At 37.5% G+C, this 12,440-nt stretch overlaps 1 protein-coding gene across 1 annotated transcript in view; it reads right to left on the bottom strand.

Moving 5' to 3' along the window:
• Positions 1-1,553: 1,553 nt before the first annotated feature.
• The window catches only part of ANKEF1 (ankyrin repeat and EF-hand domain containing 1), a 29,324-nt gene continuing 18,437 nt past the window's right edge, over positions 1,554-12,440 (bottom strand). Inside the window, exons 6-9 of the mRNA XM_006870416.1 lie at positions 11,494-11,720; positions 9,398-9,561; positions 2,556-2,693; positions 1,554-1,709 (exon numbers count right to left, since the gene is read on the bottom strand). Of these exons, the coding sequence (XP_006870478.1) occupies positions 1,554-1,709; positions 2,556-2,693; positions 9,398-9,561; positions 11,494-11,720 (685 nt within the window). The remainder of the gene's footprint in view (positions 1,710-2,555; positions 2,694-9,397; positions 9,562-11,493; positions 11,721-12,440) is intronic.

Here is a 12,440-nt window from a genome sequence, read left to right on the forward strand (position 1 = left end):
CCGGAATACTCAAACTTTGCAGTGTTGTCCATAGCTTGTCATGATCCACACAATCGAAAGCCTTTACATAGTCAATAAAGCACAGGTAAATATCTTTCTGATATTCTCTGCTTTCAGCCAAGATCCATCTGCATCAGCAATGATATCCATTGTTCCACGTCCTCTTATGAATCCGGCTTGAACCTCTGGAAGTTCTCTGTCAATCTATCCTTGCAGCCATTTCTGTATTACCTTTAGTAAAACTTTACTCACATGGGATATTAAAGAGATTGATGGATGATTTCTGCATTCCATTGGGTCACTTCTCTTTGGAATGGGCACAAATACGGATGTCTTCCAATCAGTTGGCCAGATAGTTGGCTTCCAAATTTCTTGGAAGAGATAAGTGAGTGTCTCCTGTGCCGCCTCACTTTCTTGAAAGATTTCAATTTGTATTCTATCAGTTCCTGGTTCCTTGTTCTTTGCTAATTCCTTCAATGCATCTTGGACTTCCTCCTTCAGTATCATTGGCTCTTGATCATATGCTATGTCTTGAAATTGTTGAACATTAACTATTTCCTTTTATCCCATTACTTATTATAAAATATAAGGTGTAAATTGGACTAGCGAATTTTAAGTTGTATGCATGTTAGTTGTATCATGTTAGGCATAAGTGTGATTTTCTAATTTTCTTTATTTAGATATTAAGTATGATTTATAGAGGAGTATATAGGTATCAAGTGGTGGACTGTGAATGGAAGATGATATATAATGTCTGCCAAAGCACTGAGGATTGTGGCCTAAGCAAGTTGACACAAAGTCATCACATTAACCATCACAGTTCACCCCTTGTCAACTTGGCATCTGTACACATATTTTTGTTGTTGTTGCTAAGTGCCTTTGAGTTGGTTCCGACTCATAGTGACATAGTATAGGGTTTCCCAGGAGTGGCTAGTGAGTTTGAACCACCGACCTTGTAGTTCAAACAGACCTTACAGTCCAGAGAATTAACCCACAGCACCACACCAGGACTCCATACACATGTATAAGTGAACAAATAACAGTAGGGAGATATGCTCACTTTAGAATAAGCAACCATTTGTTATGAAAAGGATAAAGTACAAAAGGACTAGGAAATAAGGAAGAATGGAAACAGGAAATGGGGGGACAACAAGTAAGTGTTGTTACATTGTGGCGATTGCAATCAGTGAAATGAAACAAAATGTGTATGAACTGTTGAATGGAAAACTGATCTGCTCTGTAAACCTTCACCCAATTCACAATAAAAAGTTTTTTAAATCTTATAAATTTTAGATAATAATGCTATGTGTATAACCCAACTGCCAGTTATGTCACTATAATCTAAAAGTAGTTTAAGGGCATTGTCTAGAATAATATGCAATTCATTGTAAAATAAAATACATCTTTTCCAGAATAGCTTAGAATGTTTATAGTTGTTAAAGCAAAACACATATCTGGTTAAAAAGGATTAATTTTGGGATTACATTGGCTGGGATGGAAGTATCTTCTTGCTTCAAAGTTCAGTATCTGGGCCTCCAATCATTTATTAAAATCTACTTGAAGGCAGCTTCCACTGCCCGAGCTCTCTGTATGATATTCTTCTGAAATGGCATCATGAAATCATCAAAGTCCACCTCATAGGTGAACCGCTCCCGCATCATTTCTCTCTTTCTGATCAGCTCTTCTGTAGTGGCTTCAGGACTCCAAATCTTAAATAAATAGCCACACTCATGTCAGGGACAGTAAGACAGGCAGAACACATGCTCATCTCAAGACAATTTTCAAGACAAATTTCAATTTTCAGCTATCAAATACACTCTCAAATTTAATATAACTTTTTTCCTTCTCTTACAGTGTATAAATCATTGCACAAGCATCACTATTTCTGATGGTAAATATTTGCACGGTTGAATATAACAATGCTCTTCAGTTAGCTCTCTGAGGACTCTGGGACCAGATGATATTCCTTTTTAGAATGTCAATACAGAGAAGCAAAGGAATGAGAAGACCATTTGGGTTTACAAATTTTATGCCTCATGTGGAGGTCAAAATTATTTCCATAGTGGAAGACAGATGAAAATAAGAGTCTTATTATTCAGATGGTTTGATGGTTACTGGCATGATGACTCTTATCCCCAAAAGATTTAATTGTAGACATTTTAGGAGACTACTGAATAAATCTAGGCTTGACTGATATGAAACATCAACTGAGATGGTAGGATGTATACAAAGAGGAAGAGTAGAGTTTGAGAAATACCAAGCAAAAACATCTATAGGATTTGGTGACTAAACATCTATAGCACTGACCAACAAAGAGTTCAATCTTTCAAGAATTAAAATGTCAATATATAGAAATAAGAATATATGGTAACAGAATTTGGGGGATAAACAAATTGATCATATTAGTTGGAAGTAACTGCAGAGCCTGGCAAAAATATACTTAGAAATAATACTATAAAAGATAAACTTTGGGTATTTGTTTAGGTGTTCTGCATGAAAAAAAAGGCACTTGAAGAATGACATTATGATTATGAATCATGCTCTGGGGTACTTACTCTCCGTGGAACAAATGTGATGTCCACTCTCTTGGTATAACCACTGGTAATCAAAGAATTGAGGTAAACCACATTATCCTTATACACTTTCTTTTCCTCCAATATTGCCGGGACTGTGTAAATTGTAGAAAGTGGCTCCTGGATATAGGATAAAGGAATATCTATCAATTGCAGATGTAACCACACTTTCTATATTGTTTGACATCTATCTCTGAAGATAGATAAACAGTGAATGAAAAGTTTCACTATATAAATTATACTTTGAATGAAATACCGGTAACTTTGGGTGGGGGAAAATGAATAATTTGCCTTGTTGTTGTTGTTGGGTGCTGGTGAGCTGGTTCTGACCAATACAACCCTGTGCACAACAGAACAAAGTACTACCTGGTCCTGAATCAACCTCACATTTGTTCTGTGCGAACCCATTATTGCTGCCACTGTTTCAATCCATTTCGTTGAGGGTCTTCCTCTTTTTCTCTGACACTCTACTTTTTCAATCATGATGTCCCTTTCCAGGACCTGGTCCCTCCTGACAACATGCCCAAAGTATAAGAAACAAAGTCTTGCCATCTTCATTTATATGGAGGATTTTGGCTGTATGTCTTCCAACAGATTTGCTTGTTCTTCTGGCATTCCATGGTACTTTTAATATTCTTCTCCAGCACCATAACTCAAATGCATAAAGTTTTCTAAGGTCTTCCTTATTCAGTGTCCAGCTTTCACATGCACATAAGGCAATTGAAAACATGATTGCTTGGGTCGGGCACACCTTAGTCCTCAAAGTGCTATATTTGCTCTTTAATACTATAAAGAGGTCTTTTGCAACAGATGTGCTTAATAAAATAGGTCATTTGATCAATACCATTGGTTCTTGATCATAATGTTACTTCTTGAAATGACTGAACATCAGCCAATTCTTAGTTTGCCTACAAAATCATATGTAATTAGTACCATCAGTGACAGATAACGTGAGTCTTCAAGATAAAACCATCTATGGCCTTTATTCATCCCATTAACCAGAAGGATGTATTCCTACTAAAATAATGGTGCATGGACTAGGAGCTTTACCTGATTGATCCTTTTTACCTATTGTCATCCTTACTCATGTCCTCTGTGTTTATTACTCTCAACTTTCCATCATCCCTCCATCCTATCACTTTCCTACCACCTACATTTTCCCAACCCTTTTAAGCCTTTGCATTTTGATGACATTAAGACTTTGCCTTCCTGACCTCCATGCCTTGGCCTGTGACTGTCAAGATTCTTTAGGGAACTCTCTGCCTCCCTAGAAGATGCTTCCAGCCTGGAAATGAACTTAGGATTTCCCTGCCAATGGCAATGACTAATGTTTCATGAGCAACAGCCTTAATCTTCCATTGGAAGTTGAGAGGCACCTGAACCACTCCAGATTACTAGGAACAACAGCTTGGTACCTTAAGACACTTTAAAAGACGTTTTCTTCAAAAGATCCAAGTTACAAATGGCTCTGCATCACAGGGTTCACTGGTATGCTTTAAAATTTCTTGGGGAAGAATGTAGGCAATGACAGATACTGAAACCAAAATGGAAGAAAATCCTGCTTTGTTTCATTCCTTATAAATGGTTTCCTTCTTCCCTGTCTGGCCATCTCATCATATTTATATATTTACACAAATTATATAAAAACATATTATCTACAAATGTATACACACCACTCGATTGTCAGTTTGTCATACTGCAGTGCCTGTGTGTTGCTGTGATTCTGGAATCTATGCCACCAGTATTTTAAATAACAGCAGGGTCACCCATGGTGGACAGGTTTCTACTGAGCTTACAGACTAGGAAGAAGGAGAGGCAGACTACTGAATATTTAGTCACTTAAAACTTTATGAATAGTAGTGGGAAAATGTCAGATAGCACCAGAATATTGACTATTAAGACATGATGAAGAATACCAGAATGTTGTTAGATATAGTGCCGGAAGATGAGGCCCTCAGGTTGGAAGCTACCCAAAATACAACCAGGTAAGAACTGCCACTTCAAAGTAGAGTTGATTGTGATGATGCAAATGGAGTAAAGCTTTTAAGGACCTTCACTTGTTGATGGGACACAACTCAAAATGAGGAGAAACCGCTGTAAACATCCATTAATAATCAGAACATGGACCATACGAAGAATGAATCTAGGAAAACTGTAAGTTGTAAAAATGAAATGGAACACATAAAATGCAATATCCTAGGCACTAGTGAGCTGAAATAGAGTTATATTGACCATTTTAAATCTATCACATGGTTTATTTACTATGCCAGGAATGACAAATTGTGGAGGAGTGGTATTATTCTTCATCAAAAAGAACATTTGAAGATGTATCTTGAAGCACAACACTGTCTGTGCCAGGATAATATCCAAACACCTCCAACAAAGACCAGGTAATACCACGATTATTCAAATTTATACATCAACCAATAAAGTCAGTGATGATGAAATTGAAGAATTCTACCAACTGTTACAGCCTGAAATTGATCAAACATGCAATCAAGATGTATTGCTAATTATACTGGCAATTGGAATAAAAAGGTTGGAAACAAAGAGGAAGGATCAGATGTTGGAAAATATGGTCTTGGTGATAGAAATGATGCTGGAAATCACATAATAGAATTTTGCAAGACCAATGATTTCTTCATTGCAGATACCTTTTTTAAACAACATAAAAGATGACTATAAACATGGACCTCACCAGATGGAATACACAGAAATCAAATTGACTACATCTATGGAAAGAGATGGTGGAAAAGATCCATACCAGCCAAAGCAAGACCAAGGGGAGATTTTTGAATAGACCATCAAATGAGCATATGAAAGTTCAGGCTGAGGTTGAAAATATTAAAACAAGTGCATGAGAGCCAAAATATGAACTTGAACATATTCCATCTGAATTTAGAGATCATCTCAGTAACAGATATGAAGAATTAGACATTAATGACTGAAGACCAGAAGAGTTTTGGGATGACATCAAGAATATCATACATGAAGAGAGCAAAAGATCACTAAAACAAGAAAGAAGGAAAACATCAAAATGGGTGTCAGAGAGACCCTGAAACTTGCTCTAGTGTAGAGTTGCTAAAGCAAATGGAAGAAATGAAGTAAAAGAGCTGAACAGAACATTTCGAAGTCCAGCTTGAGAGGACAAAGTCAAATATTATAATAATATGTGCAAAGATGCGGAGCCAGAAAACCAAAAGGGAAGAACACGCTCAGCATTTCTCAAGCTGGGGAAACTGAAGAAAAAATTTCATGCCTTGATTGTCATTATTGAAGGATTCTCTGGGCAAATTATTGAATGATGCAGAAAGCATGAAAAGAAGATGGAAGGAATACACAGGCACTGTACCAAAAGGAAATGGATGATGTTGAACCGTTTCAAGAGGTAGCATATGATGAAGAGCCAATGATACTGAAGGAGGAAGTCCAAGGTGCATGGAAGGAATTGGCAAAGAACAAGAAACCAGGAATTGATGGAATCAAAATTGAAATCTTTCAAGAAAGTAAGGCGGTACAGGAGGCACTCACTCATCTCTGCCAAGAAATTTGGAAGACAACTATCTGGCCAACTGATTGGAAGAGATCCATATTTGTGCCCATTCCAAAGAGAGGTGACCCAACAGAATGTGGAAATCATCGGTCAATCTCTTTGATTTACTTTGCAAGTAAAGTTTTGCTGAAGGTAATACAGAAATGGCTGCAATCATACATTGACAGAGAACTTCCAGAGGTTCAAGCCAGATTTAGAAGAGGCTGTAGAACAAGGGATATCATTGCTGATGTCTGATGGATCTTGGCTGAAAGCAGAGAACACCAGAAAGATATTTACCTGTGCTTTATTGACTACACAAAGGCTTTTGAATGTGTGGATCATGACAAGCTACGGACAACATTGCAAAGTATAAGTATTCCAGAACACTTACTTGTGCTCATGAGGCATCTATACATGGACCAAGAGGCAGTTGTTCAAATAGAACATGGGAACACTGAATGGTTTTTAAATTAAGAAAGGTGTGCAACAGGATTGTATTCTTTCACCATATTTATTAAACTTGCATGCTGAGCAGATAATCCAAGAAGTATGGTTATATGAAGAAAAACATGGCATCAAGATTGGAGGAAGACTCATTAACAACCTGCGATATGCAGATGATACAACCTTCCTTGGTGAAAGTGAAGAGGACTTAAAATATTTACTGATGAAATCAAATACCATATCCTTCTGCATGGATTGCATCTTGATGTAAAGGCAACAAAAGTCCTCACCCCTGGACCAGTAAACAACATTCTTATCAATGGAGAAAAGATTGAAGTTGTCAAGGACTTCATTCATCAACACTCATGGAAGCAGCAGTCAAGAAATTAAATGACTTATTGCATTAGGTAAATCTGTGGCATGAGACCTTTTTGAAGTGTTGAAGAGCAAACATGTCAACTTGAGGACTAAGGTGAGCCTGACCCAAGGCATGGTATTTTCAATAACCTCATATGCATGCAAAATGTGGTCTGGTAGCATAGTGATTACAAATAGTGATTATGAATTACTGACCCTGCTAACCACAAAGTCAGTAGTTCGAAACTACCAGCTGTTCCATGGGAGAAAGACGAGGCTTTCTGCTCCCATAAAGATTTACAGCCTTGGAAACCCTACTCAGGGTTGCTATGAGTCAGAACCACACAGCCATCAACCACCACCATATGCATACAAAAGCTGGACAGTGAATAAGGAAGACTGTAGAAGAATTGATGCTTTTGAGTTATGGTGTTAGAAGAGAATATTGAAAGTACCATGGGCTGTCAAAAAAAACAACAGATCTGCATTGGAAGAAGTACAACTAGTACAGCTCCAAGTACATCCTTGGAGACCAAGATGGCCAAATGTCATTTCTCAGACTTCTGACATATTATCTGCAGGAGAGAACAGTCACTGGAAAAGGATATCATGTTTGGTAGGGTGGAGGGTCAGAGAAAAAGAGGTAGACCCTCAGTGAGATGGACTGGCAAAGTGACAGCATTAATGGGCTCAAGTGTGATAACAACTATGAGGTTGGCTCAGGACTGGCAGTGTTTCATTCTGTTGTGCATAGGGTTGCTAAGAGTCAGTATTGACTTGATGACAATAATGGGTCAAAGGATATCATTGCTGATGTCAGGTGTATCTTGGTTGAGAGCAGACAATGCCAGAAAGATGTTTACCTGTGCTTTATTGACTTTTGATTGTAATGATCATGACAAGCTATGGATAACATTGTGGAGTATGAGTATTCTGGAAAAACTCATTGTGCTCATGGGGTACCTCCACATAGAACAAGAGGCCATTGTTCAAAAAGAACAAGGGAACACTGAATAGTTTAAAATTAGAAAAGGTGTATGCCAGGGTGATATTCTTTCACCATACTTACTCAATCTGTATGCTGAGCAAATAAATTGAGAAACTGGAATCTATGAAGAAAAGCATGGCATCAGGATTGGAGGTAGACCCATTAGCAACCTGAGATATGAAGATGATACTACTTTTCTTGCTGAAAGTGAAAGGACTTAAAATACTTACTGATGAAGATCAGAGACCACAGTCTACTTTATGAGTTGCATCTCAATGTATCATAAACAAAAATCCTCACCCCTGGACTAATAAATAACATCAAGATAAATGGTGAAAAGGTTGAAGTCAAAGTCTTCATTTTACTTGTATTGACCATGAACACTCATGGAAGCAGCAGTCAAGAAATCAACTATCATATTACACTAGGCAAATCCGCTGCCCAAGACCTCTTTAAAGTATTGAAGAGCAAAGATGTCAGTTTGAGGACTAAGGTATGCCTGACCCAAGCCATGATATTTTCAATAACCTCATATGCATGTGAAAGTTGGACAATGAATGAAGAAGACCAACGAAGAACTGATGCATTTGAGTTATAGTGTTGGAGGAGAATATTAAAAAGTACCACGGCCTGCTAAAAGAACAAACAAATCTGTGTTGGAAGAAGTATAGTCAGAATGCTCCTTAAAAGCCAGGATAACAAGACTTCAGTCTCTCATGTTGTTGTTGTAAAGTGCTGCTGAGTCGGCCCCTACTAAAAGTGTCCTTGTATAGGGTTTCTGAGAAGTGGCTGGTGAATTTGAACTGCTAAACTTGCACTTCAAACTGGCATTGAGGTCAAGTGCTTATCCTTCAGCGCTGGACGTATTATCAGGAGGGACCAATATCTGGAGAAAGACATCATCTTCGGTAAAGTGGAAGATCAGCGAAAAAGAGAAAGACACACCAACGTGATAAACTTCTTCAGTGGCAGTAGCAATGGGCTCAAGCGTAGCAATGATTGTGAGGTTTGTTCAGTACCGGGCAGCATTTCGTTCTGTTATGCACAAGGTCACTATGAATCAGTATTAACTCGTTGGCAACAGGAACAAACGTATACCAGTTTCAATATTCTAATTGTTTTGGACTCCACCAATTTGGTTTTGAATGGATTCTAAGTGCAATGAGGACTTTTTAACTTTCATCATTAGTTATACATTTTCCCACCTTAAAAGTACTGCATAATATTGCTGATGATATGAATTACAAAAACTATTGTTTTTCCTATGTTGTAGTTGTTAAGTTCTGTTGAGTGGGTTCTGACTCATAGTAATCCTGTATAGGGTTTCCATGGAGCAGCTAGTGGGTGTTTGAATTGCTCTCCTTGAGGTTTGCAGTCCAGTGCTGATCCTACAACGCCACACCAGGAGTTCATGTTGTATAATGAAACGTAAATAGTGCCATCCATGAACATTGTTTTCAGTAATTTGTTACTAATTGTTAGTCCCATCTCTTTTCTTACCTCCTCTTTAATTTCAGGGCCTTCAGTCTTCAGTTTAACAGGTGGGGGCTTGCCTTTTGCATTTTGATTTTCTGCAGGTTTTGGTAAGTTATCTAGCTTTTCTTTAATCAGATCAATTACTCTATAGTCAGCATATGCCCTTGCAACATCCATGGCATTATGTCCTAATTAAAAAAAAATAAATTTAGAGTTGAAATGAATAGATTAGTAATAAACCAGTTAGGAAGATCTCAGTACATGGACCCTAAACATGTGGTGGTGGTTATGTGCCGTGGAGTCAGTTCCGACTCATATTGACCCTGTATAGGGTTTCTGAGGTTGTAAATCTTTATGGGAACAGAAAGCCTCATCATTCTCCCGCGGAGCAGCTGGACGGTTCTAACTGTTGGCCTTGTGGTTTACAGCCTGACTCATAACCACCATGCTATCAGAATTCCTTAAACATCTGGTAGGAAGAGCACTTACAAAAGCAAATGGTGTGTGAAAACCACAGGGTTAGACTGAATATTTTCAACAGAAGGCCCAACTCTAAAATCCTGGAATTTAAAATGTCAGTACTGGTACAATCAATAGGGTTTTTTCCTTACATTTTTTAAAGCAAATTTCTTTAAAAGTTGATGGTGAATACTAACAGATGAACTCCGGTAGCGTAGTGGTTACGAATTGGGCTGCGAACAGCAAGGTCAGCAGTTTGAAACCACCAGCTGTTCCATGGGAGAAAGATGAGGCTTTCTGCTCCTGTAAAGATTTACAGCCTCGGAAACCCTGTACAGGGTTGCTATGAGTCGGAACCAACTCCACAGCACATAACAACAACAACAACAACAATATTTTGAATACTTAATTGATGGTTCTCTTTCCACATCAAGATCATTTCTTTTGATGTGACACTTTTACATAATTCAACTGCCATGATGTAAGGAGGTAGAGTCCAAATCGAATGGGGAAGCTGGTGGCCACGAGTCTATGCAGATGGCTGAGCATTATGTCCCCTATAATGTCCTCAGGCCCGATGCAGTTACCTGTGACTCAGGCAATCTGAAGCACCCAGAAGTATTAATACTCTCTCTGATTCAAAGGAAGCAATGAGCTCTAATATAACCACATAAAATCTCCAAAAATATAGCTCAAAATATTTCTGTCAATGATTTTTCATCAACATATGTAGTATTTATGATGTAAGATATGCCTCTCATTTGCTTCCTGGAATCAAAAGAGCTTCGATTCAAGAATTACTCTGTTCAGATTTAGAAGGAATTCCGTGTCTTGACTATGCTGAGTCTTAGCATTTGACAGATACAGCAGTGTGATAGCTCAGTGTGTAACCTAACTAGCATAGGTTGGCAAAATCATGGATGCTGGTCCATGATGAAATAACTACAGAAATTCAGAATAAGTAGTTTAGAAACTTGTATAGCAATCTGAGAGAACAATTCTCCATTTTTGGAATCTAATGATAAAAAGTTTGGGCTTATATTTCATATATATGGTATGGCACTTTGGGTTTATGTGTCAGACTGGAAAGCCGTTTGAACTGCAAGGTCGGCGGTTCAAACTCACCAGCTGCTCCTTAGAAACCCTATACAGGGTCGCTATGGGTCGGAATCGACTCGAGGGCACTTAACAACAACAACAACAACAACATACATGTTTAAGTTATATTACTTTTCACTTCATTTTTCTCATAAACAATTTTTAAATTCTACTTTACATAAGTTATAAATTTACAACAGATTGCAATATAAAGAATGAATTCTTCACCACAGCTTTTTTGAAACACTAGGTGGAAGACAAACTCATCATCATTGTTGTTGTTGTTGAGTGCCATCGAGTCGATTCTGACCCATAGTGACCCTGTATAGGGTTTCCAAGCAATAGCTGGTGAGCTTGTACCACCAACCTTGTGGTTGCATCTGTCACATTAGCCCACAGTGCCACACCAGGACTCCAAACTAATCATTACACATACCATAACAATGAACTCAGATTTGTGCATGAACTAGTTAACGTGGCCCTATATGAAATGAATTTGAAGGGTTCAGAACCTAACAAATTTTCTTTTGCTAACCCTAACCATCAATCGTATGAATGCATACCTCTTCTATTTTCCATCTGGAATTTAGCACCAACATCAAGCAGGTACTTCACAGTATCCAGTCTACAGCTCTCAATAGCTCTACTTAAAGGAGTTGAGTTGTTGATTGAAGCTGCGTCTACTGAAGCTCCAGAGTTAACAAGCAGTTCAACAATATCTTGTTGGCCTGCATGGCATGCAAAATGAAGGGGAGTCCACAGAAAATTGTCTGTTGCATTGACATTAGCCCTATAAAATAAGTTAGATGCACAAACTAAATACAGTGGTTTTCCCAAGAATGCAAGTTTAAAATTGCAAAGTAAGATTTAATATAGTTTTATTAAATTGTTAAAAACTTTAAACCAAGGAAGCTTTAAGTTAAACAAAAATCTATGCTATAATATTTTTTGACCTCTTTTTGTTTTGAAGTTTTTGAAAATCTTAAATTTCTTCATGACTATACATGGTTCATTTAGCCATGGTGATAATCATTTTGGCCAAGGTTAAAAAAGGATTTGAAAATCTTAAATTTCTTTGAGGATATATCTAGTTTGTTGAATCTTAAAAGGCACTTAGACCCTGGTGGTAACCGTTTGGGCCAAGGCTTAAAAAGGAAAATTATGCAAGTAGATCCAATGAAGATAAAATCTTACAGGAAATATTAAAATTGTATTATCCAATTTTGTGTCTACTTTCTCTGCATATTATGTATGTTTAAAAGCAACATTCATCATTAGAATGATAACTATTACAATAGTTTATTTTAAAATATAATCATTTTTTGGAATTTGCTGCCCCAAAGTTCAATTCTCATTCATTGCTTTGTGTTTCCTTGATAACATACAAATCTGAATCTTTCTTTGGCATTAAACGTAATAGTAACAATAATAATACCTTTTTTAAAAAGCTGTCACAGTTTCACTCTGTCAACAAGTGCTTTGTATCTTTAAACTCATTTAATCATTAACA

This window comes from Chrysochloris asiatica, unplaced genomic scaffold, assembly GCF_000296735.1.
Source record: "Chrysochloris asiatica unplaced genomic scaffold, ChrAsi1.0 scaffold00141, whole genome shotgun sequence".
NCBI classification, from domain to species: Eukaryota; Metazoa; Chordata; class Mammalia; order Afrosoricida; family Chrysochloridae; genus Chrysochloris; species Chrysochloris asiatica.